At 42.7% G+C, this 27,695-nt stretch overlaps 1 protein-coding gene across 3 annotated transcripts in view; it reads left to right on the forward strand.

The window, feature by feature from the left end:
* Nucleotides 1–3,517: 3,517 nt before the first annotated feature.
* Nucleotides 3,518–27,695, forward strand: part of LOC132399478 (protein kinase C beta type) — a 346,894-nt gene continuing 322,716 nt past the window's right edge. Inside the window, exons 1-2 of one of the 3 annotated variants that reach the window (XM_059979897.1) lie at nt 3,518–3,793; nt 3,894–3,925. In XM_059979897.1, the coding sequence (XP_059835880.1) occupies nt 3,627–3,793; nt 3,894–3,925 (199 nt within the window). In that variant the 5' untranslated portion in view covers nt 3,518–3,626. The remainder of the gene's footprint in view (nt 3,794–3,893; nt 3,926–27,695) is intronic. The other 2 variants (XM_059979895.1, XM_059979896.1) reach the window with 2 other exon arrangements.

Here is a 27,695-nt window from a genome sequence, read left to right on the forward strand (position 1 = left end):
AAGGGAACAATTTCCAATTTCCCTCTGGATTAATAAAGTATGTCTGTCTGTCTGTCAAAGGAAATCCTGGGAACTATAGTCTTCCGTTAGTTTAGGGAAATTGCTGGAGAAAATTCTTAGGGAGAGGATATACTGTATGAGTATTTGGAAACTCGTGACATAATTAGGGAGAGCCAGCATGGCTTTGTGCGGGGCAAGTCATGTCCAACCAACTTGATAGAGTTTTTTGACAAGGTGTTGAGAGAGATTGATGAGTGGATGTTGAGACATGAATTTTATTAAGTCATTTGACCAAGTCCCTCATGGGAGGCTAATCTTGAAGATAAGGGCCTGGATTCAGAAGTGGCTATATATATATATATATATATATATATATATATATATATATATATATATATAAAAATGACCTGGAAGAAAATGTAAATGGGTGTGTTTCTAAGTGTGCAGATGATACTAAGACTGGTGGACTGGTGGAGTTGTGGAGAGTGATGAAGACTGGCTTAATACAGCGTAATGCAGATCAGTTGCAGATATGGGCAGAGAAATGGCAGATGGAGTTTAATCTAGATAAATGTGAGGTGTTGCACCTTAGTCAGGCAAATGCAAGGAGACAGTGCACCTTTAAGGGCAAGATCCTTAATATTGTTGTTGAGTAGAGATTTCTTGTGGTCACAAGTTCATGGCTCCTTGAAAGTGGCTACATAAGGGGATTAAGAAGGCTTGTAGCATGTTTGTCTCAGGCACTAGTGAAGTCTCATTTGGAATATTGTGAGCACTTTTGGGCCCCTTATCTAAGAAAGGATGTTCTGATATTGGAGAGGGTTCACAGGAAATGATTCCAGGATTGAAAGGCCGGATGAGGAACATTTAACGTGTCGAGGTCGATTGTCACCGGAATTTAGAGGAATAGGGGGGTAGATCTCATTGAAACCTATCGAATGTTGAAAGGCCTAGGAGGCATAACCTCAGAATAGAGGGACATCTATTTAGAATGTAGATGAGGGGGAATTTCTTTAACCAGGTAGTGGTAAATCTGTGAAATCCATTGCCGCAGATGGCGAGGTGAATTCAAGGTGGAGTTTGATAGATTCTTGATAAGCCAGGGTGTAAAAGGTTGTGGGGTAAAGGCAGAAGAACGTGGTTGAGAGGGAACTGGATCAGCCACGATCAAATAGCAGAGCAGACTCAATGGGTCAAATGGCCTAATTCTGCTCCAATGTCTTATGGTCTTATTTAAAATCCTCATGGACAGAGTTAAGAAACTGCAAGGGATAAAGATCCTGATGGAAGTAATATACAAGCCTCCGAACTATAGCCAGGATGTAGGGGTAGAATTACAATGGGAGATAAAAAAGCCATATAAAGTGGCAAGGGTATTGGGGGATTTTAATATGCAGGTAGATTGGGAAAATTGGGTTGGTTCTGGATTCCAGGAGAAGGAATTTGCAGAGTGCCTATGATATGTTTTTTTAGAGTAGTTTGTGGTTGAGACCACTTGGGAAAAGACAACTTGAACTGGGTGTTGTGCAATGAACCAGATTTGATTAGGAAGCTTAAGGCAAAGGAATGCTTAGAATAAGAAGAATGATATGAAGGTAGGTGGAGGGGCAGATAGTATTGAGGAAACAGTGATCTAGACAAAGAAAGACAGATTAGGAGAATTGGCAAAGAAATGCCAGAAGAAATATGATGTAGGGAACTGTATAATCACGTACTTTGATAAAAGGGACAAATGGGGAGAAAATTTAGAAACCAGAGGTGCAAAAAGACTCAGGAGCCCTTGTGCAGGATTCTCTTGCAGGCTGAGTTGGTGGTAAAGAAGGAAAATACAATGTTTGCATAATTTCAAGAGGACTAGAATATAGAAGCAAGGATATGCTGAAGGTTATAAGGCATTGTTCAGACTGCATGGAGTATTGTTAGCAGGTTTGGGACCCTTGGTTGCATTGGACAGGGTCCAAAGAAAGTTCACGAGAATGATTCTGTGAGTGAAGGGGTTAATATATGGTGAGATTCTGATGGCTCTGTACCTCTACTTGCCAGAGTTTAGAAGAACAAGGGGGTATCTTATTGAAACCTATCTAATATTGAAAGATGGAATGTCAGAGCAGACTTAGTGGGCCAAATGGCCTAATTCTGCTCCAATATCTTAAGATCTTAAACTTTCCCCTTCTATAGACGTGGAAACCATAGAAAGGGTGCAGAGGAGATTTACAAGTATGTTGCCTGGATTGGGGAGCATGCCTTACGAAAACAGATTGAGTGAACTTGGCCTTTTCTTCTTAGAGCAACGGAGGATGAGAGGTGAGCTGATAGAGGTGTATAAAATGATGAGAGGTATTCGTCAAGTGCAGAGTCAAAGGCTTTTTCCCAGGGCTGAAATGGTTGCCACAAGAGGACACAGGTATAAGGTACAGAGGAGATGTCAGGGGTAAGTTTTTTTACGCAGAGAGTGCTAAGTGCGTGGAATGGGCCACCGACAATGGTAGTGGATGTGGATACGATAGTGTTTTTAAGAGACTTTTGGATAGGTACATGGAACTTAGTAAAATAGAGGGCTGGCTATGGGTAAGCCTAGTAATTTCTAAGGTAGTGAAATGTTCCGCACAACTTTGTGGGCCGAAGGGCCTGTATTGTGCCGTAGGGTTTCTATCTTAAGTGAACATACAATGATGGGAAGGGAAGGAGTGGGGTTAAATGAAGTTGTTGGATTTGCAGAGGTAGAAGAGGCTAGGAGGCAGGTGATCTCACAGGCTGTGTGTTTGTGCAGCTGTAGGGGGGTGGCTGTTAGTATCAAGCATCAGTAATGCTGAAATGGTTTGATAAAATAATCAATGCTGAATTTCACAAGATGTGAATCTTCAGCCCAATCTTATGTTGTAAACCGAGGGCTCTCCACCACCCAGGACATGCCTTCTTCACACTGTTACCGTCGGGAAGGAGGTACAGAAATCTGAAAACACAGACTCAGGAATTCAGAAACAGGCTCTTTCCTCTGCCATCCGATTTCTAAATAGCCATCGACACTCCATAGGCACTACCTCACTACCTTTTAAAATTTCTGCCTTGCGCTACTTATTTTAATATAACTATTTAATAGACATAGATATATACCTAATGTAACCCCGTTCTTTCTCATGACTTATTTATCATTGTACTGTTGCCGTACCTATGCTTTTGATATTAAAACTGACTCTGATTAACTCGATAACAAAAGGCAGGTGTTGGAGGAAGGAAAGTTTCAGCGGTCAGGCAGCATTGGATAAGGGAGAATTTGTGAACATTTGTGTTGGGTGAGTGAAAATTGCTGACGGTCGCTCATCGATCTGGGGGTTGGGGAAGTGACTTTGGTCCCGGGGCGGGGCAGGGCAGGGGCAATTGCTGGTATGCTGGTAGAGAGAGGGCACTACCGTGGGAGAAAGGAGGGGCCATCCCCAGAGGGGGAGTGGAAGAGCGACCAGCCCTGGGAGGAGGGATAGGTGAGGATACGCCGGGAAGGGAGGAGCGAGGGGCGGAGCGAGTACTCTCGGGTGGAGGGAGGAGCGAGTTGACGTGCAGAGCAGCCCCGTTACCTCTTTGCCAGTGGTGGGTTTGTGGCCACAGCAATAGCTCCGAGTGGCGGATAGATGGTGGACACGACGCAGCCGGCGATGGAGGGCGAAGAGAACATGGTTCGCTTCGCCCGTAAGGGCGCCCTGAGGCAGAAGAACGTGCACGAGGTGAAGGACCACAAGTTCATCGCCCGCTTCTTCAAGCAGCCCACGTTCTGCAGCCACTGCACAGACTTCATCTGGTGAGAGCCGCTCTACCCTACCTTCTCCTCTATCCTTTCCCTCTCTTCGTTCTCTCTCCCCAGCGTTAACCCCCCCTCTCTCTCTCTCTTCCTTCCACAGGGGATTCGGCAAGCAGGGATTCCAGTGTCAAGGTGGGCGTTCCCACGGCTTCAGTACCGTCCGGCGCTGTTTCCTCCGCACGCACCCGGGCTAATGCGTCTGTCACCACCGAGCGCGGGGATACCCTCGGTCCGCACCCGGACTTGCCCCCTCCCCTCACCGGAGAAGGTGGCGCATGTGGTAGAGAGTGACGGTTGGGGATCATCTGGGTTTGTTTGTCCCCATACAGGTGGCTCTCCCACATAACCGCCACCGGGAAGGAAATCCCAGCGCCCTGCACCCCTCCTACTCCCTCACCCCCATTCGCACCTTCGACCCGATAACACTGTCTCAGAGTTTGTAAACTCCCTCCGGCGACCCCTGTCTGGCGTGGCCTAGCTCCTTCTCACCTGCTTTTCTCTGACTAACCGCCCCTCACTTTTAAAAAAAAATGTTTATTATTGTCAGTTTTACTAAGGCTGCAAATCACGCCGCCCGCCGTTTCTCCCCTTAGCGATGTTTTGGTGAAGATTTTACCGGAATGTATTCATTAACCCCACCCTTTCCTGTTTTCAAACGGAAACTTAAAAAGAAAAGAAATCGTTTCCTATCTGGCATATCAAAGAAGGATCTTTCAGGCTGACGGCCCTGAAATCTTGTTTCAGAATGATAGCGAAGCTAGTGCGTTTAGGAGCGAGTGGCTGCTTTAAACCCATCGCTTATCAGCAGCGCTGGGTTCACTGCGGACCACACCTGCTCCCCGATACATTCAAAAATAAACGTGATTTTTCAGACAGCGTGGGTCAGTACTAGACCTGTCTTATGGAGTAATGTTGGGAAGGACCACCGTCTTCACTCTAAAAAATAGTTCGCTGTCTACCATCACGCAGATCTTGCGTGTAAATGTGGTTCAGGAAGAGGCGGGTTTCCACCGATAAGAATGGCTCAGCCTATGGTGAAATTCGCCCTTTGTCAGTGGATACAGAGTATAAAGGGAAAGGGAGTGAAGCTGGTTGCATTAGGGATGGTGTTACCTGTAGCCAATGACTTAGAAATATATTGTGTGAGTGTTTGCAACACGAAGTGGTCTACCCCAGTTGAAGTGAAAGGAAGAGAAATGGAGGCGCCTTTGAGACACGGTCTCCATTTCCTGTGGGGTGTTTGCAGAAGGATCTTTAGGCAGATTTGTGTTGTGCTGAAGCTTGAAAACACAATTTAGACGACTTAAATTCCTACTAAGCTGAATTTCAAGGTAATGGACTCCGTTTTAGAATTTGGCATGACCGTCCCATTTAGGTTGTTATGGCTGGCAACGACCAGAGGGTCAGGAAGCAAGTTGATTGCTGATCAATTCTTTGGCACTCGGGCAGAGTCTGTCATCAGCTGATGTCTGGAAGATGAACCCAATGTCTTTTGAGCTCGCTGTGTTATTTCTGGGATACTGGGAGTGGTGTTTCTACCTGATAATTTATTTAACTGGAACATTCCAGAGATGATGAAAATTCCTCTCTGACAGGAGGCACACCAAATAAACTCTTCTAAGTTCAAACCTGTTAAAGGTTTGAAAATTGAGATTCCTCCATCTGTTCTGACTGTGAGTGAGTGGCTTCACCGTGTTCTATGTTTGTATGTGATTCACAAACTCAGTGTGAACAGATGGGGAGTGTCTTTGTTTATAAAATATTGACATTTTAATTCCTTTTAAAACCTTAAAGTAAAATGCAATTTATATTCTCACTGTACAATTCTAGATATTTTGTGAAGAATTACAGAATGAGTTGATGTTGCACAGTAAGTGACACAGTTTTTAGGGGATTTACTTCAGAGATTCATCTTCAACAAAGAGTATGTCAAAATGTAATTATCTGCCAGTCATAATGTGTGGAAACACATCTTGTTTTTACATTGTCCTCTTTCAAAGTACATTATAAACACCTGTTTGGCAAGTAGCCAGGGGTTTGCTGCTTTTGAGCTTCACTGCTGGTAGGATATCGGGGCAGGGCTTGGGTTTTCATTTGTGGGTGCATGTTGTGCTGTTTGGTGATAGTGATGACTGTGTTTCCCACATCAAGGCCACCATATCTCCTGGTTTATAGTGTTGGATGCCCATTTTGTATAACAAGTGAAAATATTTATAGCCACATTCCTGAGACTAGCAGAAAGGGATACACATTAATTCCTGTGAAGAAGTGAGAGAGTAAAGGGGCATGGGGAGAGTACCAAGGTGTTCTTGAATGTACGCCAAGAGCAAGAACCCACACACATCAGAGCAACGTGGAGGATCCCGGGTATTTTGGGATGATCTCTGCAGCTCATTCACACATTTTGCAATCCTTTGTGCACATTCTGGAATCACTCAGACTGAAGCTGGTGCTAGGACCCATACATACCATACAGGAGGAGAGCCAGTTTCCTCTCTTGGGGAAAGATGACCATTAAATAAACTTGTGGGTTGTTAAATTCTCCAGACTAATTCTTGCTGCTCTGGTCAGTGTGGGGCCTCTGAACAGTCTGTGTCTGGTGCTGCCTTTTGACTTGTCTGGTTTTCTACTGAATAGTGTAGCAGTGGAACTGCATGGGTTGAACTGGCTGGTTTAATAAAAGTCAGATTCTGATCTTGATGATCCAGTTTATGCCTGGCACATTGAGAATGCCCTTCAAGAGGGAGAAAGGAGATATCTGGGGATAGTATAGTGAGAGCATTACAAGCATTTCTCCGTCCCAAGCATTGAGTGTCCCAGAGGCCATGTCTGGCTGATGTTTGGGTTTGGGATGTCTCATCCGATTTGGAGTGGGGAGGGGGAAGTAAAGATGCTGCTGTCATACATATGGTTACCAATAACGTAGGAAGAACAAAGAAAGGGTTTCTGCTGAGGAAATTTGAGAAGATGGGGACTAAATTAAAATGCAGGATCTCTGCAAAGGTAGTAATCTCTGGATTGCAACTTGAACTGTGTGCAAATCAGATGAATAAGATGTTGGAGCTAAATGTGTGGCTCAAACATGTATACAGGAGAAATGGGCTTGAATTTGTGGGACATTGGCACACGTATTGGAAAAGGAGGGTGCTGTTCAGATGGGACAGGCTCTACCAGAACCATGCGGTCCTGGAGAATAGCATGACTAGGGCTGAGTAGTAGGGGGGAATGCGGTGCCTGAGAAAGTAGGGATAAAGTAGAAGGGAGGGAATACAAGAGAGATAATGGAAATAACACACACAATGCTGGAGGAACTCGGCAGGCCAGGCAGTATCAATGGGAAAAAGTAAACAATTGATGTTTCGGGCTGAGACCCTTAATCAGGACCTGTTCTTTCCATAAATGCTGCCTGGCCTACTGAGTTCCTCCAGCATTTTGTGTGTGTTGCTTGGATTTCCAGCATCTGTAGATTTTCTCTTGTTTGAGATTATTGAAGTCTCCAGAATAGAGAAAAAGAAAGCGTACACATTTAATGTCCAGTAACAGAGACCAAATTGGAAAGAGTGTTAAATGCAGGAGAGAAGATGTTATGTTTGAATGTAAGCAGGACACAAAATAAAGTAAATGATATTGTAGTGCAGTTAGAAATTGGTAGGTCTGATGTGTGCATCACTAAGTCATGGATAAAAGAAGCTCATGGTTGGGAGTTTAACATCCAAGGATAAACATTGTATCAAAATAACAGATATGTGGGCAGAGGGGCGGGATGCTTTTGTTAGTTTAAAAAAAATTAAATCAAATCCTTAGAAAGGGGTGACATAGGATCGGTAAATGTAGGATCCTTGTGGGTAGAGTTAAAAAACTGAAAGTGTATAAACTCCCTGATGGGAATCGTATACAGGCTTCCGAACAGCAGCCAGGATGTGGAATGAAAGTTGCAATAGAAAATAGAAAAGGCATGTAACAAAAAAGGCATTGTTATGATGGTCATGGGGATTTCAATATATATGTAGATTAGCTAAATCAGCTTGTTGCTGGATCTTGACAGGAGTTTGTAGTTTCTATGAAATGTCTTTTAGAGCAACTAATCGTCAAGCCTACTATACGAGAAGGCATTTCTGGATTGGGTGTTGTGTAATGTTTCAGTTTTGATTAGTGAGCCTTAAGGAAAAGGGCAGTGAGCATATGATGAATTTGCCCTCTGCGGTTAAGAGAGAAGCTGAAACCAGATGTGTCCGTATTACATTCAAGTAAAGGGAGCTGTAGAGGCACAAGGTAGGCACAGGAGAGGTGGCGAATAATGTTGTACCGTTGTTTAAGAAAGGCTCTAAGAATAAACTGAGATAGGCAAATTTGACATCAGTTGTGGGAAAGTTATTGGAAACTATTCTAAGGGACTGGATATATCAAGTATTTGGATAGACAGTGACTTTCTCTAACTTGGATCTTGGGAATAGAAAGATTAACACAAAAGGAGCATTTGATGGCTCTGGGTCTGTACTTGCTGGAGCTTAGAAGTATGGTGGATTGCATTAAAACCTATCCATTACTGAAAGGCTTAGATATAGCGGACACTGAGAGGATGTTTCCAATAGTGGGGGATTCTTGGACCAGAGGGCACAGCTTCAAAACTTTAGATCAGAGTGGAAGAATTTCTTTAGCCAAATGGTGGCGAATCTGTAGAATTTTTTTGCCACAGGTGTCTGTGGAGGCCAAGTTAGTTGGTGTATTGAAAGTGGAGGTTGGTCGGTTCTTAGGTGCCAAATGTTAAGTGAGAATATTGGAGAATAGGTTGAGCGGAACAATAAATCAACTATGTTGGAATAATGGTGAATACTCGATGGACTGGATGTCATAATTGTGCTCATCTTATGGTCTTCAACATGAGAAAAACGTGGAACTTGTTTGAGTGGAGGCTGATACAATATAGTGGATACACTCATTTATGATAGAATTATTTACTCCAGCTTTTTGAATCACAAAGTCCTAAAGTAAGTGTTGTTACCTCGGCATTAATATTTTACTTTAATAAAGCTGATTGTCACATCATTTGTATTAATGAGGAGATTTTCTGGTACAGCGATTAATAGATACACTTGGCAGCCATTTTCCTTCAGCAACATGTGGTAATGCAAACAGCAGGAATGTAAATAGCCTCTGTTACATGGCCAAATTGATCAAGACTGCGTGTATTTATTTTTCAACAGATCTTCAGACACAAAACTCTACTTTTTACCAGTATATCCAAAGGATGGCTGTGCTGTACTCAGTGTTGCATGAGTATAAATAGTTTTGAGATGAGGCTTGTTTCCCTAAACTTTCAATCTACTTCTTAGTTCTAAGTGGCTGTGGGAGATTTAAGGTTAATTTTCAGAATCAGAATTGGGTTTAATATCAGCAGCATGTGGTCTGTTTCAAGTAGGAATTCAGTGCCTATCAGGGAACAGCTGCAGCATTCACAAGACCACACGAGAGCCAGCATCTCCTTTTTGATTTGGGCATAATGCCGTTCGGTAGGAGCTAGTGCTCTTGATGCGTATCCCATCAGTTTGCAACACCACTGCAGTTTTCCTATAGGCCAAAGGAACAGGCCTCTGCTGAGATCTTGGTTGCTTTTGGATCAAAGAATGGGAATAACTTCTGTGGTGCATTCCAGGTCAAAACTTTTCTCCGAGAGAGGAGGTCACATAGTGGCTTTGTTTTCTCTGCCAAATTGGGAATGAATTTTCCCAGTTGGTTTACCATGCCAAGGAAATTGTGGATCTCTGATACATTCATAGCTTGTCCATGAACTCCTGCCAGTTTGTCTGAATTTGGCTGCACTCCCTCTGAGGATAGTTGGTGGCCTAAGAACTTTACCTTGAATTTCACAAGTTCTCATTTCTTTTTGTTCTGGGTGATTCTAGACTGTTTAAGCTTCTCCAAGGCAGCTTCCACTCTTTTGTCATGTTCCTCATCTGAGCCTTCCAAGATGACTATATCGTCTATGTGGCAGACTACTACTTCCATTCCCTGCAATATTTGGTTCATCCTCATCTGAAAGATTTCAGGGGCTGATGAGATGCCAAAAGTTAGAACTCTAAGGAGTTAGAACACTGTTTGGATCTAATTTGGTGAAGAACTTTGCTCTACCCAGTATACTCAATGTGTGTGCAACAGAGGGTAGAATAAACTTCTCCAACCTCACTGTATTACTCAATTTTGTTAAATCAACACAGATACTGTGCCATCTGGCCTGGGAGCAGGAACAATGGCAGCACACCAATCAGTAGGTTCATTCACTCTAGTTATGAGGTCAATCGCCTCTATTCTCTTAAGTTAATCTTTGACTTTGTTCATCAATGGGACTGGTATACACCTCACTGTGGTCGGAGAGTAGTGTGTCACTCCTGGCTTCAGTTGGATAAGGTACTCTTCTTTCAGTACCCTCAGGCCAGTGAGCAACTCCGCGTACTTCTCCTGCCACTGAACAATGTTTAGTGACTCCAACCTTGCAATGAGGTTCAGCTTCTCAATGGCATGTTGGCCCAGTAGTGATGAGATTTTGAGCAACATAGCGATCCTCTTAACTTTTTTTCATTTTTTACAGGTAGAAGTAATGCACATCCCTTTCACACTGAGCTTCTGTTTCCCTGGTCCCATGAGCACTTTCTTTGTTGGGTTTAGTGTAATATCTGTTTTCACCAGTTTTGTGAACAGACATCCGGGGATGGCTGTGACATCTGCCCCAGTGTCCATTTTGAACGTATCTGCCTCATTTTGCAACTGAACTATAGTACACCAGCCTTGTCTACTTGAATCTAAAGCATTAAGGAAAGTTTTCTTCGTCTGAATCCTGGTCGTCTTTGACCTCTTGAAGAACTGTGTTTGAGTGACACTGACTTTTATAATGGCCAACTCTATTCCATGGTGGCATTTCACTTTTGCTGGACAGAGCTCCTTGTGGAATAGAGACTTGGTACATCTTCTGCAGTTGGATATTTACCTGCTCTTGGTTTTGCTTGTGCTTTTGAGCTTAGTTCTACTGTCAGCTGCACTGTTTGTACCCTTTTTGTACAACTTCCAGCTTTACCTCAGCATTGTTTTCATATCTGAGTTCTACCTGTTGCTGACGAGCATTCTCACTCTGCCTGACTGTAGTAATAGCTTTCTCCAGTGTAAGATTTGCCTCCACCTGTCTCTGACAATTTGATGTCTAGTAACCCGACAACAATCTTATCTCTAATGAACTCATCTGGCAGGTTTCCATAAGCACAGTTGTCTCACAGGGCAGACAATACTGTGATGAAGTTATTTACACTTTCATCTGGCTCCCGTTCTCTGGAATTGAACTTTATCCTCTCATATCTCACATTTCACTCTCCTGTGAAATATTTGTCCTCCACTATTTTTGTGAGCATCTGTCAAACCTAATCTACCCATGACGTCATCTGCTTTGTCCTCCATGCAGTATATCAGTGTGCTTCATGCTCTTCTGAAGCCCGACTGAGACTGATTGCAACCCTAAATCTCTCAAAGCATAAGAGCCATCTCTCAGACCCTGGTTTAGAGAGATCAAGTATCTTGGTGGGGAGGCGAGGTGCTTTATTAAGTAGAAAATAAATAAATGCAAATGAGAACTGCCTTACAATAATTTTTTTCTTGTTGGGGATCTCACTTGGTCTGTAGCATCAACTCATCGACAATCAACCGCTTTATAATTGCCAACTCTATTCCATGATGGCATTTCACTTATGCTGGACGGACTCCTTGTGGAATAGAGACAGAGCATCTTTTACAGTTGGATATTTACACTTGTGCGTTTGATATTCAGGGTTAGTGCAGAGCACACCAAGATGCCAGCATGCAGGATATTCAACTTAACATTATTGATAACTCTGCTTATACAGTATGTGCACTTCTCCCATGTACGAATGGCTAACTGAGTGGCAAAGGAGTAACCTATTAATTACCACAATACAAAGTACAGGGAGCCTTAGATCTCAAGGTATATTGAGTGTATGAAAAAGAAAAAAGGTAGGGAATGAAAGATGGGAGCAGTCTGTCTAGAGCATATATGTCAAACTCAAGGCCCGCAGTGGAATTATCTTTGGCCCGCGAGATAATATCTAATTACTATTAAAGCTGGCCCCAGTAATCGAAGCGCCTATGGCATATGATATGGCTAATGCTGAGTTTATTCAGGTACCAGGTTTTCAGGGTTTTTAGTGTTTATTCGGTTTCCCTGGTTTATTTCCTGAATATCATTAATGAATAAATTTTTTTTCTATTAGAGCTGGCCCGCCGGTATATTGCATGCACCACTAATACTACAAATCCCACAATGCACTGCCAGTGCATCGCTCGCGCTTGCCTTACTCTCTCATCAGCATCCTTATGGCACTAGTCACGTGTGGTCAACTTTCAGCTATCCCCCACCCCAAAAATGGCTGAACGAAAGGTGGACTTTGAAAACGGGTTTTCAAGGCAGGTGGGAGGCAGAGTATATGTTCGCAAATATGAAGGGCAAACCTGTTTGTCTTGTGCGTGGAGACTGTGTGGCTGTAGTTAAAGAATATAATGTAAGACGACACTATGAAACGAAACACCACGACAAATACAAGCATCTGGACAAGAAACAGAAGCCCGCGATGTGCGGTCAAAAGAGTGGATTGGTGGGCAGGATCCGGGAGGAAAACGGCGCAGGTGAGCTGACAGCTTATCACTGCATCATACACCAGGAATTGTTGTGTGGCAAAGCATTGAAAATGGAACATATAATGAGCACCATAACACGAGAAGTTAACTTCATAAGAGCCAAAGGTTTAAATCACCGCGAGTTCAAGTCGTTTCTGGAGGAGTTGGGTTCAGAATATAATGATTTGCCCTATCACACAGAGGTGCGATGATTCAGTTCATGGAAGGCAAAGGGAAAGACACAACTGAGCTCCGGGATAAAAAGTTGCTTTGTGAAATGGCGTTTCTGTGTGACATCACGAGCCATCTCAATGCGCTCAACCTGCAGCTTCAGGGGCGGGGTCGTGTGATCACAGACATGTACGCTGCAGTGAGGGCTTTTAAAACCAAGCTGCGCCTGTGGGAGACGCAGATGCAGCAAGAAAACTTGAGCCATTTTCCGTGTTGCCGAACTATGAAAGAGCAGGTTTCTACCGCAGTGTTCCCACGTGCAAAGTTTTCTGAAAAACTTAGCATACTTGGTGCCGACTTCACACGGCGATTTGCTGACTTTGAAGCCCAAAAAAGCAGGTTTGAACTGCTCAGTAATCCATTTGCAGCTGACGTGGAAAGCGCACCAACCAACATACAAATGGAGCTGATTAAACTCCAATGTAGTGACACACTCAAGGCAAAGTATGACTCGGTGGGCGCTGCACAGTTTCTACATTTCATTCCCGACACAATGCCCCAGCTGCGTACCCAAGCTGCTCAAATGCTCTCTATGTTTGGCAGCACATATCTGTGTGAACAACTGTTCTCTTTCATGAAGATAAACAAAACATCACACAGGAGTCGTCTTTCTGATGAACACCTTCACTCAATTCTGAGGATTTCCTCAGCTCAGAGCCTGACTCCAAACATTGATGAACTTGCATCCAAGATGAGTTGCCAAGTATCTGGCTTAGACTAGTGTGAATCACAGAGTGTTGGCTTGTGGAAAAATGTTTTCATTAGAAATTACTCTGGAAAAGCTGCAGATAAAGCCATAAGAAATAAATGCAACTGATTTTTTATTTATTTAATGTTCAATGTTGTTTTTGTAGGCAATAACCTAAGCTTTGTTAGTTCCAGGTTAATATGTGTAATAAATTCATTTCAATAATTTTTGCAATAAACGCTGAACCAGTCCGGCCCTCGACTTGTACCGATTTTTTAATTTTGGCCCACTGTGTATTTGAGTTTGACACCCCTGGTCTAGAGTATAGGAAAAACACATGCAGGGAGATGCTTAAATTAGAATAGTAAAGCAGGGTCACGATAATATCATTGGCAGTGAGGGTTAAAGTATAGTTTATATTAAGGACAAAATAATCAGGGGAAAAGTAGGGCCAGTTAGAGACAACAGTGCAGCCATGAGGTATAGGCATAGTCCTGAGTGAATACTTGGACATTCACAAAGGAAAAATATTTAGTGAAGGGGCAGGTGAAATTCTAGTGCAGGTCTCTAAGGTGGGTGTGATATGTTCCCTCATTCTGGTTTCCGTGGTGTTCTGAATGAGTTGAGGTTTGTTAATAGATTGTTTTGGAAGATGTATTGCAATAATCTAGTCTATTTGATATAAAGTTATGAATTAGTTTTCCACAATCATTATATCATAGTAATGGTCATACCTTTGCAATATTTCTTAAGAATAGAAACACTGCTCTGGCTACTTTCTTTATAGAAATGTAGAAACATAGAAAACTTACAGAACAATACAGGCCCTTCGGCCCACGAAGTTGTGCCAAACATGTCCCTACCTTAGAAATTACTAGGCTTACCCATAGCCCTCTATTTTTCTAAGCTCCATGTACCTATCCAAAAGTCTCTTAAAAGACTATTAAAAACACAAAATGCTGGCAGAACTCAGCAGGCCAGACAGCATCTATGGGAGGAGGTAGTGATGACGTTTCGGACTGAAACCCTTCATCAGGAAACCCTTCACTCCTGATGAAGGGTTTCGGCCTGAAATGTTGTCACTACCTCCTCCCATAGATGCTGTCTGGCCTGCTGCCAGCATTTTGTTTTTATTTATTTCCAGCATCTGCAGATTCACTCATGTTGTCTTAAAAGACCCTGTTGTATCTGCCTCCACCACTGTTGCCAGCAGCCCATTCCACGCATTCTCCACTCTCTGAGTAAAAAAAAATTACCCCTGGCATCTCCTCTATACCTACTCCCCAGCACCTTAAGCCTGTGTCCTCTTGTGGCAGCCATTTCAGCCCTTGGAAAAAGCCTCTGACTATTCACAAGATCAATGCCTCTCATTGTTTTATACACCTCTATCAGGTCACCTCTCATCCTCTGCCACTCCAAGGAAAAAAGGCTGAGTTTACTTGGTAAAGAAGGTAAATTCTCAGAGCTGAATGAGATTTATCCCAGGCTGCTATAGGAGGCAGGGGAAGAGGCTACCACTGGCCACAAGTGAGATATTATATGAGAGGACAGAAAATGTCCTCTTTTCAAGGGAGGCTACAAGGAAAAGCAGTTAGCTTAATATCAGTGTAGGGTAAAACATTCTGAGGGGCAGTATTGCCAGTGACATGGAAAAGCAGGGACTGATCATAGATGGGCAGTAGGCTTGTGTCAGGGGCACTTTCTGTCTGACCAATCTGAATGAATAATTTGACAAGGCAGCAGTGTATTGATGAGGTTTACATGAACATCAGTGTAAGATCTTCAAAATAGTCACACATTGGCCACTGGTCCAGAAGTCTGAGAGGTAATATGAACCAGGTCTATGTTAAATGGGTCTGGACCTGTCTTCCCTGGAATACAGGTGGTTATAAAAGACACGGTCAAGGTACATAAATTATCAGTAGTATAGATGGTGTAAACTGAAGGAAACCTTTCCCTATATCAGACATAAATAACTGGAGCCATAAATTTAGGATAACAGTTTAGAGATTTGGAGGGATGAGCACCTGGAAAACACTGCAGGGAAGAGTGTTAGAAGCTGAGTTACTGATGGTATGCAAGAAGTGTCTGGCCAAACACTTGTATCTCCAGGGCATGGAAGGACATGGGACAAATGCCATGAACATGGGATTAATATGGATGTGTTAGGCTGAATGATGCATTTCCATGAGTCTTGGATCATGAACCTCTTTGAAAGTGTATTCCTTTGATTCTCGGATTTTATGAACCATGGAGAGAAATCCTTTGTTTAACTTTTTTTTAAATCCAAGGAAATAATGTTGCTCTTGACATTGAGATTCCTACACCTTGGTTATCTGAAACAACTTGTCTCTTATTCAGATGAAGTCACCTGTCAGGTGTTTTGAAATTGCATGCAAGATAATCTTGACACTGCAGTTTAAAGGAATGTTTTGCTTGTGATAACCATAGACAAATCACTGGTTGGGGGAGACAGACGGTCTTTCATGTGCTTCAATCTTGCCCATCAGGTGGAAATTTAGGCAGTGTTAGGATAGAGCCGCTTTCAACATGGAGCAGGAGCTGTCAGTCCCAGTCAGTGAGGGCCACACTTCAACTCGCCCTGTACCGCTCAACACTGCCATGGGCTGTCCCTTAATGGGAGAGGTTTGGCAGGGGACAGTGGTTCACACAGCATGACCCAGCAGAATAGCACACAACTGAACAGTGAATGTGTAAGGTGCCGGGGCTGAGTATGTGCTACTGGGACTGGAGGAGTGAGGGCAGTATAATTCAACACCATGGAGTAGCTGCTAAATAATGTTTTCCTCCAGCCATTGAGACAAATATTAAAATCATGCTCTAATTATGCAACCTTAAATCCACCTGATGCTTGGAATGCAGTTTTGGTATTTGTTCAAATGTATCACAAAGTTTCACCCTCAGCCACATGGAGTGAAAGAGGGGCTTCTGTGTGTCTGTTCTCCACTTACAATCCCTTGGCATTGAGGATAACATGACAGTTCCAGTTTGTGGGGCGAGATGGTCTATAAGACATAGTATACCACCCCCTCCCTGCTGGAAGTTTTCATGTTTTATTGTTTTACAACATTGAATCAGTGGATTTCATTTGGGTTTTTTTGACACTGATCAACAGAAAAAGATTCTTTCATGTCAAAGTGAAAACAGATTCCTACAAAGGATCAGGAACTGCAACTTGGGAGAAGCTTTGTTTTCCAGCAAGGCAGTGACCCCAAGCATAAAGCCAAAGCTATACAGGAATGGCTTAAAACAACAAATTTACAATTATAAAACACAAATTTACAAATATAAAACACAAAATATTGATTGCATAAGTATTCACCCCCTTTAATATGACACACCAAATCATCACAGGTGCAGACAATTGGTTTTAGAAATCACATGATTAGTTAAATGGAAATCACCTGTGTGCAATCAAGATGTTTCAATTTATTGCAGTAAAAATAGCCCTGTATCTGGAAGGTCCAACTGCTAGGAGTCAGTGGCAAAAACTACACCCTGAAGACAAAAGAACACTCCAAGCAACTCTGTGGAAAAGGTTATTGAAAGCACAAATTAAGAGATGAATACAAGAAAATTTCCAAGTCACTGAATATCTCTTGGGGTACAATTAAGTAAATCATCAAGAAATGGAAAGACCACAGGCCATTCTCAAAAACTGAGTGACCATGCAAGCAGAGGAATAGTGACGGAGGCCACCAAAAGACCTATGACAACTCTGGAGGAGTTGCAAGCTTCAGTGGCTGAGATGAGAGATTACACATACAGTAACTGTTGCCCAAGTGCTTCGCCAGTTGCAGCTTTATGTGGTGAACAGAATGCTGCCGGGGGAAGAAACTCATGAAATCACAACTAAAGTTTGGCAGAAGGCAAGTGGGAGACTCTGAAGTCAGCTGGAAGAAGGTTCTATGGTCTGATGATACCAAAATGGAGCCTTTTGGCCATCAGACTAAACACTTTGCAGCAGGCCCTAGAAGGCTTATGAAGGTAGAGGGTAAAATGAATGCAGCAAAATACAGGAAAATTCTGGAGGAAAATGCAACTTGGGAGAAGGCAATGACCCCAAGCATAAAGCGAAAGCTATACAGGAATGGCTTTAAAAACAACAGTTATTGTCTTGGAGGGGTCAAGTCAGAGTCCAGACTGCAATCCAATTCAGAATTTGTGGTGGACTTGAAAGGGGCTGTTTACTCACAATCTCCATGCAATCTTACAGAGCTTGAGCAGTTCTGTAAAGAAGAATGGGGGAAAAGTTGTAGTGTCTGGATGTGCAAAGCTGATGGAGACCTATCCACGCAGACTCAAGGCTGTAATTACTGCCAAAGGTGCATCTACTAAATACTGACTTGAAGGTAGTTAATACTTAATGCAATCAATTTTTTTGCGTGTTGCATTTGTAATTAATGTGGATTACTTTGTAGAGATCTGTCTTCACCTTGTCTTATTCTTTTGATCAGTGTCGAACAAACCTAATTAATCTACTGTGGTTCAATGTTGTAAAACAAACAAAAACTTCCAAGGGGAGAGAATACTTTATAGACACTGTATGTCGGCTCCCTTGAACTCTCCATAGATGAAGAGAGAGATGCTCAGATGGGTGGTTTGAGAGGTGATTCCTCTTGTCCTCTGCATGCATTGAGCTTCTGTGGAATCCCAAAGAATTGATGTGCATTCTCAGCAGCACCCTGAATGCTTGTGGTCCTTTTTGGGATGTTATGGGTGTGTTATTTTTTTCTCTATCCTTTGACCACATCCTTAAATCCTTTTAGTGGTCCCTTTAGGGAAGCTCTTCCTCTGACAGAACAAAAAATGCAATGTCTGTTAGCACTGGATGTTGTGTGTGAATGAGCTGGCTGAGTGTGCTTGGGGTCATTGGTCTATTACAGGAGAACCAGATCACTGAGCAATCATGTTCATGGGCTGGGTTGGAGGCATCAACTTGGTTTTCCTCAGTTGGCCTGATGCTCATTGTTGTAGTGGTGAATGCAGTCAATGGTGTTTGCCTTTGTGGACAGGCAATTTGTAGGATGTGAGAGGCAAACCCTTTTTTTCCAAGGGACCTCTCTGGAAGCTTACTGTGAGGGGCTGCAGTTGAGCATGGTGAAGGTTGAATTTTGTGCCTGTAAAGTTTGAAGCTCGTGTTCTTCTGTCAATGAGTTGACAGTGATGTGGAAATGGATTTGAGAAAAGCGTAGGTGAGATGAGCCAGGGACTGTTTATCTGTGACATTCACATCCTCCACACTTCCCAAATTATTATTCAATCATCAAAGTAATTCAGTGCTTCAAAACACTGCACAGGATGTCTGTTTTTTGCAACCATTCAATGTAGGGTCAAGGCACAGTAACACATCTAATGAGCATGTCACTGCTCATGGGCCACAACACTAACGATTTTAAGCAGTCAGCCTTTTTGCTAGATCTTTCAGCTTGGTCTTTTGTCTCTTTCCTCTTCTATTTCTGACTGCTGGATTTTATGTTAGTTACTTTGACAATTTCTGTCTCCACCCTGTCACAGCCATTGCCTTTGTTCTCTTCACCCCTCCCCCCACAGCATCAGAAAGCATACTTGTTTTTCTTTTCCAGTTCTGACAAAGGGTTCTTGCTGAGAAATGTCGACCTATTTCTTGCCTCACAGAACCTGCCTGACTGGCTGAGAATCTCCAGTGGCCTGTCTTACCACTGTGACAACAGTTCCTAATAAAACAAGTGGACACCTGACAAGAAAACTCAGTTTTATTTCTTGTAGTTATGAAATATCACATTAAACTGGAGGTCCTAGCAGTAAAATGGTTATGGAACTGGAAGTAATGTCCTGTCCACATGGTGGTGTGTACTGCATGCAGATATGCTTTGGTCTTTTACTCTTTGGAGGCTTGTCCTTAACTGTACTGTTGATGTGAACTAGTCAATGGGTCTAGCAATGAACTTGGGCATGAAGTCTTCTTTGGACACAGTAAGATTCAAACCATACACCAAATGGCTGGTGGAGCTTGTGTAAACGGATTAATTAGGAGGGAGCATCACACCATTTCGACTCTACAAGTAAAACCATAGTTGGTGGTTAAATGGAAAATGACTCCAGAGAAGAGGACTTAATTTTCTGTTTGCTGCTGGTTCTACATGAGTAGTGGTGACTGAACCATGATGATAGTCTAGGTAAGTAGAGTTGTGGCATGTTTTGCTTTAGTCTCATGTTAGAGCACTTGTTGTTGGACACAGTTTGGAGGTTGCTGATACGATAAAGTATATTTCTTACGCTCAGCTTGAAATTGTGGTTACACTATCACTTCATCGTTGTAATGAAATGAGGGAAATGCATGGTGTGAGGAGCTGGTGTGATAAGATATTATCACCCTTCTCTCTGAGTTGTAAACATTACAATTGCTATTGGGTTCTAGTTCTCTATTGTGGAGAATTGCATAGCTCATCTTCCAAGTATAGGCTCTCTACTGAAGTGACACAAGGTGTGTGGAAAGTGGCAATATTTAACCCTATGATCAAGTACCTTTAGTAAGAAGTGACCCCAGCAGCCTTAATGCCAAGAAGGAATCTTGATTTCCTATTTTCTCTCTTCTGCTTGCAGTCTGGTAAGGTCATCTGGATCTTTACTAATTTATGTCAGCTGTTAATTACACCTTCTACTTCAAATTTGTAAGGGCCACAGTTCTCTTAAGGTGCAGAGTCACACTGTTAGTACACCTTCAACCATTCAGAGGGAAGTTAGTTGATTTTGTACTGTTCCTGATACATCCAAAACTGAGTAACTGTGAGGACTGACTGGCCTTTGTTACTTGATGGTGTCAACAGTAAAAATACAACATTTTCTAATTAATGTTTGGCTTCCATCTCATTAAGAGTCATTGGTTATCTTCTGGTTGTATGTATCCCATCTGGAGTGGGAGCCGTTGCCCACGGTATTCCATGGCTCTTCATCGGGGAGTGGGAGCCATTGGTCTGCTGTGTTCCATAGTGGGAGCTGTTGTCCAAGTACTTCGGGTGGAGTGGGAACCACTATTGGCCAGGAACTGTGTGCCTCTGAACTCTACTCCACAATCTTTACTTCTTGCCAGGAGCAATCATTGTGATGAAGAGATAGGCCAGAACTGAACACAGGTGGCCCCAAGTGGGGTCTGACCAGGGTCCTATATAACTGTAACATTACCTCTTGACGCTTGAACTCAATCCCACGGATGATGAATGCCAATACACCATACTCCTTAAAGCCACTGTCAACCTGCGCGGCAACTTTGAGTGTCCTATGGACATGGACCCCAAGATCCCTCCGATCCTCCACACTGTCAAGAGTCTTACCATTAATAAGATGATGAGAGGCATTGATTGTGCGGATAGTCAGAGGCTTTTTCCCAGGGCTGAAATGGTAACACGAAGGGGCACAGTTTTAAGGTGCTTGAAAGAAGGTACAGAAGTGATGTCAGGGCTAAGTTTTTTTTTACAGAGTGGTGAGTGTGTGGAATAGGCTGCCAGCGATGGAGGTGGATACAATAGGATCTTTTAAGAGACTCCTGGATAGGTACATGGAGCTTAGAAAAATAAAGGGCTATGGGTAACCGTAGGTAATTTCTAAAATAAGTACACGTTCGGCACAGCAATGTGGGCCGAAGGGCCTGTATTGTGCTGTAGGTTTTCTGTTTCTATGTTGTGCTGTAGAGTTTTTAATATTGTCTTCAAATTTGAATCTACTGAAATGAACCACTTCACATTAGTCTGTGTTGAACTCCATCTGTCACTTCTCAGCCCAGTTTTGCATCCTATCGATGTCACGCTGTTACCTCTGACAACCCTTCAGACTATCCACAACACCCCCAACTTTTGTGTCATCAGCAAACTTTCTACCCCACTCTCCTCTTTGTGAAAATGAAGTAGCAGGGGTCTAAGAACAGATTCCTGTGGAACCTCTGACCTCCATGCAGAATATAAACCATCTACAACCACCCTTTGCCTTCTGTGGGCAAGACAATTCTGGATCCACAGAGCAAGGTTTCCTTGGAGCTCATGCCTCATTATTTTCTGAATGGATGGGGGACCTTATCCAATGCCTTACTGAAATCCATATACACTACATCCACTACTCTACCTTTATCAATGTGTTTTGTTACATCCTCAAAGAATTCAGTAAGGCTTGTAAGGCATGACCTGCGCTGACAAAGCCATGCTGACCATCTCTAATCAGATTGTTTCTCCAAATGCTCATAAATCCTGCCTCTCAGGATCTTCAACAATTTGCCCACACTAAAGTCAGACTCACTGGTCTATAATTCCCTGGTTTACCTCTACTCCCTTTCTTGAACAAGGGAACAACATCTACAACCTTCCAATCCTCTGGTACTTCTCCCATCCATATTGATGATGCAAAGATCAGAGGCTCAGCAAACTTCTCCCTCGTTTTCCACAGTACCCTGGAGTATATCTACTCTGGTCCCAGGGACTTACCTAATACCTTTCAAAAGCTCCACCACATCCTCTTTCTTAATGTCTGTACACTCAAGTATTTCAGTTCACTGTAAGTCATCCCCATAATTGCCAAGGTCCTTTTCACTGGTGAATACTGAAGCAAAGTATTCATTAAGTATCTCTGTTACATCCTCTGGCTCCATGCACATGTTTCCACTCTCTCTCCTGATTGATCCTATTCTCACATGGATAATCCTCTTGCTCTTCATCTGCCTAGTATATCTTTCTATGTTAAAAGATTGGAGCAACTGGGCTTGTATACACTGGAATTTAGAAGAATGAGAGCCTCAGAATTCTGATTGAAACATATAAGATTATTAAGGGATTGGACATGCTAGGGGCAGGAAACATGTTCCTAATGTTGGGGGAGTCCAGAACCAGAGGCCACAGTTTAAGAATAGGGCGTAGGCCATTTAGAATGGAGTTCAGGAAAAACTTTTGCACCCAGTGAGTTGTGGATCTATGGAATGCTCTGCCTCAGAAGGCAGTGGAGGCCAATTCTGTGGATGCTTTCAAGAAAGAGTTAGATAGAGCTCAAGATGGCAGAATCAAGGGATATGGGGAGAAAGCAGGAACGGGGTACTGATTGTGGATGCTCAGCCATGATCACATTGAATGGTGGTGCTGGCTCAAAAGGCTGAATGGCCTACTCCTGCACCTGTTGTCTATTGTCTTGAATACATTTACTGAGGTAGCTTCCACTGCTTAATTGGGCAGATTATTCCACAGATTCACCACTCTCGTCAAAGCAGTTCTTCCTCATCTCCATCTAAATCTACTCCCCCAAATATTGAGGCTATGTCCCCTAATTCTAACCTATCAATTAAAACAATTTTCCTGCCTCTATTTATCCCTTTCATAATTTTGTTTCTGTAAGATCTCTCATTTTTCTCAATTCCAGTGAGTACGGTCCCAGATAACTCAATCTCTCCTCATAGTCTAAACCCTCGTCTCTGAAATTAACCTGGTGAACCACCTCTGCACTGCCTCAAGCCAGTATATCCTTCCTCAAGTAAAGAGACCAGACTGCATGCAGTACTCCAGGTGTGTCCTCTTCAGTAACCTGTACCTGCACAACCTCCCTGCTCTTAAATTCAATCTCTCTAGCAATGGAGGCCAACATTCCATGTGCCTTCTTGATAGCCTGCTACACCTGAAGACCAACCTTTTGTGATTCATGCACAAGCACTCCCAAATCCCTTGGCACAGCAGCATGCTGCAGGTTTTTTTTTACCATTTAAATAATAATCTGCTCTTTCAATTTTCCTTCCAAAGTGGATGTCAATTTAGTGTTATCAGCAAACTTGGATACATCACACTTGGTCCCCTCTTCCAGATTGTTAATGTATATCATGAACAGTTATGGGCTCTGCACCGACCCCTGCAGCACACCACTCACCACTGATTGTCAATCAGAGTAACACTCCTGTATCCCAACTCTCTGCTTTCTATTATTTAACTAATACTCAATCCATGCTAATACATCATCCCCAACTCTATGCATCCTTGTGATAAGTGTTTTATGCGGCACCTTGTTGAATGCCCTCTGGAAATCAAAGTAAATAATGTCCATCTGTTCCTCTATCAACTGTGCTTGTTAAATCCTCAAAGAACTCCAGTAAGTTTGTCAAAACAAGACCTGCCTTTGCTGAATCTATACTGCGTCTGCCTGATGGATCCGTTTCTTTCCAGATGACTATTCCTTTAATGATAGCTTCAAGAATTTTCTGACTACAGTTGTTAAACTAACTATAGTTAGCAGCCTTTTGCCTATATCCTTTTTTGAACAGTGGTGTGACATTGGCTGTCTTTCAATCCATGTGGACCTGCCCAGAGAATTTTGGTAAATTATCACCAAAGCCTCTATTATAACTTTTGCCATTTCCTTTAGTACCCTGGGATGCATTACGTCGGGACCAGGGGACTTGCCTATCTTCAGGCCCAGAAGTTTGTTCAGTGCAACCTCTTTAGTGATGGCTATTGTATTGAGGTCCTCACCTCCCATCGCATCCATAACATCTTTGTTTGGCATGTTAGACATATCCTCCACCATGAAGACCAACAGAAAGTCATTGAAAGCCTCTGACATCTCCTCATTACCCAATATCAATTCTCCCTTCTCATCCTCTAACGGACCTATGTTCACTTAAGCTACTTTTTTCTGCTTTATATACTTTATACTGTCCGTTTTTATATTTTGTGCTAGTTTATTTTTATGATCTATCTTCCCTTTCTTTATTGCTCACTTAGTGGTACTTTGTTGCTTTTTAAAGTTTTCCCAAACTTCCAGTTTCCCACTACTCTTGGTGACTTTGTATGCATAAGCTTCTAGTTTGGTGCCTTTTATTTCCTTGGTTATCCAAGGTTGGCTCTCCTCACCCTTACTGTTCTTGCTTTTAACAGGAATATACTTTTGTTGAGCGCCGTGAAAAATCCCTTTGAAAATCTTCCACTGTTCCTCAACCATCCCACCATATAGCCTGTGTTCCCAGTCTATACTAGCCAAATCCTCCCCCATCCCATTGTAGTTTCCGTTGTTTAGGCATAATACACTGGTTTTAGATTGAACTGTTGCACCCTCCACTTGTATGAGAAACTCAATCTTAACGTGATCACTTTTTCCAAGAAGATCCTAAAATACAAGATCTCTAATTTTACCTGTCTTATTGCACAGGACCAGATCTAAGATGGCACATTCTCTTGTAGGTTCAGTAACATGCCATTCAAGAAAGCTGTCACGGATGCATCCTATGAAGTTGTTGTCAAGTTTGCTTCGACCAATTTGATTCACACAATCCAGGGGTCAGCAACCTTTACCACTGAAAGAGCCACTTGGACCCGTTTCCCACAGAAAAGAAAACACTGGGAGCCGCAAAACCCGTTTGACATTTAAAATGAAATAACACTGCATACAACGTTTTGTTTTGCCTTTATGCTATGTATAAATAAACTATAATGTGTTGCATTTATGAAATTGATGAACTCCTGCAGAGAAAACGAAATTACATTTCTGCATGCAACAAAAACATTTTGAACTCCGAAAAAAAGACGTTGGGTTGAAGGTTACTTTTAAGTAAAATACTCAACGTCTATTTGAGTCCTTCTTGTATTTATGAAAAACGCCAAACTTAAATTTGCCGCCAGCAGCAAACCAAAAATAACGTCAGCCAGCTGTCAACCTGAAAAATAAAAGGACTATTTCACTGAACAATGAAAACATATGAATATACGTAAAATAATACGCAATTAAAATATTTATCATACTTCTTCAGGTTGACTCACACCTGACAATGCAGTCGTATTCAGTAGGGATGGATCGATGCTTAGGGGAGTGACCGGGAAGGATAATGTGTTTTTTTCCTCTCTGAACTCACAGAAGCGTTTCCCAAACGATGTTTGCATTGCGATGATTGCAGAATGTAAATACTCCGAATTTATCATGTCGTGACATTGTTTGAACTCTCTCAAATTGGGGAAGTGAGACAATGTGCCTTTCTGTAAATCTCTGGCAAGCAACGTCAACTTGCGCTCGAATGCAAAACATCCTCCAACATGTGCAGGGCTGTACGTCCTTACCCGTTGAAGAGCTGTGTTCAGCGTGTTCAGGTGCGCTGTCATGTCTACCATGAAGTGTAGCTTTTCCAGCCACTCTGGCTGTTCCAGCTCAGGAAAGTTGAGCCCTTTGCTGCCCAGGAAAGTTTTCACTTCTTCCAGAAGCGCGACAAAGCGTTTCAGCACCTCCCCTCTGGACAGCCAGCGATAAAAACACGTTGTAGCGGTTGCTACACGCAGTCAGTAAACTGCAGTCAAAGATAGCTTTATTCGAACTAAACAGCCTTGCTTTTAAGCCTCCCTCAACCCGCCCCCCATGGGCGCGGATGCTGCAAAAGACATGTACTCACAAACCCCCGTAGGCTATCTCCCTTAGCCTGAACGCTGGCTAATTGTGAGCCGGTTCGGATGTGTCAGGAAATGCGTCGCCACAACGTCTTATTTAGATTGTACAAGATCACCATAATCTTCAAATTTAGATTTACATTTCAAAAACTAACAAACTAACATAAAATACATATTAATTAAATACTGACCATGTAGCGGTGTGCTACACGCAGCGCTAAAATTACGACACGGAGTCGGTAACTGCAGTCGAAGGAAAAAAACTTTATTCGAAATCTTCAGCCTCACTTTTAAGCCTCCCTCAACCTGCCCCCCCCCCCCCCCCCCATGGCGCAGAGGCTCCAAAGCTCTGTGCTCGCAAACCCCCGTAGGCTATCTTATTGTGAGTCGGTTCGGATGTGCCAGGAAAAGGGTCGCCACAACCAATTATTTCCCAAAGCAACAGGGAGCCGCAGCACAGACGTAAAAGAGCCACATGTGGCTCCGGAGCCGCGGGTTGCCGACCCCCGACACAATCTATGTGCAAGTTAAAGTCCCCCATGATAACTGTTATACCATTCTTGCATTCCTCATATTTCTCAGTTTACCTGTGCCACTGTATTGTTATTATTTGGTGGCTGATAGACAATTCCCACCAGTGATAACCCACCCCACCTTACTATTCTTAATCTCTACCCAGATGGATTTGACATTCTGCTCCCTTGGATCTTGTATCGTCTCTCACTATCGCCCTGATCTCATCCTTAAGAGTGCTACCCCACCTCCCTTACCTTCCTGCATATCCTTCCATTCTATCTGATATACTTGGATATTTAATTACCAATCCTCTCCACCCTGCAACTACTTCTCTGTAATAGCCCTTAGTACTGATTTTGTGCTACAAGTTCACTGACCTTATTTCGAATGCTATGGGCATTCAGATAAAGTGCCTTTACACTCATTGTGCTTTTAAAATCTTGTCATCTTTTTCTCTTTTGCACTTGACTTCTCTTTACTCCACTCTTGCTTTTGTCTTTTAAGATTGATGTTGTGCATAGTGTAGAAGACTGGCAAAGAATATAACACAATATAGACATCGGTGGAGAAATGACAGTTGGAGTTTAACCCAGGTAAATGTAACGTGTTGCAGTTTGGTAGGGGACATGCAAGGAGATGAAATACTGTTAAGATCCTTAAATGTTGATGAGCAGAGGAATCTTAGGGTTTAAGTTCATAGCTCCCTGCAAGTACCTACACAGGTTTATAGAGTAGTTAAGAAGGCGTGGCATTGAGGCAATAAGTTCAAAAGTCAGGAAGTTATGGTTCAACTTTATAAGACAATGGTTAGGCAGCATCTGTAGTATTGTATACAGTTCTGGTCACCCTGTTATATGAAGGATGTTGAGGCTTTGATGAATGTACAAAAGAGGTTTACCAGGATGCTGTCTGTATCCGAGGGCATGTGCTATTACAAGAAGTTGCACAAACTTGGTTTGTTTTCTCTGGAGTGGCTGAGGGGAGATCTGATAGGTTGATAGGAGAGTAGGACGGGGAGCATCTTTTTTAGCAGGGTTGAAATGTCTATAACCAGAGGAGAGAGAAGGTCATTTTAAAAGAGATGTGAGGGGTAAGTTCTTTTTTACAATGGTGGTGAGTGATTGGAATAGATCTGTTGATTCTGGATGCTTAGCATCTTGGCTCTAGGGATCATGTCGGGTCTCAGGCAGAATGAATAGAAGCAGTGATACTTGATCGCAAGTGTGTTCTTCCTTGGGCAGGGGTCTTGACCTGCACTCACTATTCCAGGACCAATGTAGTTCTGTAAGACAGCTTTACTCCGTACTTAAAATCTTTTGCAATAAAAATCCAATGCACTGCTTACCTTAATAGCCCATTCTAACTGCATGTTAACTTTAAATGATTCAAGGATGCCCGGGTC

Source organism: Hypanus sabinus, chromosome 9, assembly GCF_030144855.1.
Source record: "Hypanus sabinus isolate sHypSab1 chromosome 9, sHypSab1.hap1, whole genome shotgun sequence".
Lineage (NCBI taxonomy): Eukaryota > Metazoa > Chordata > Chondrichthyes > Myliobatiformes > Dasyatidae > Hypanus > Hypanus sabinus.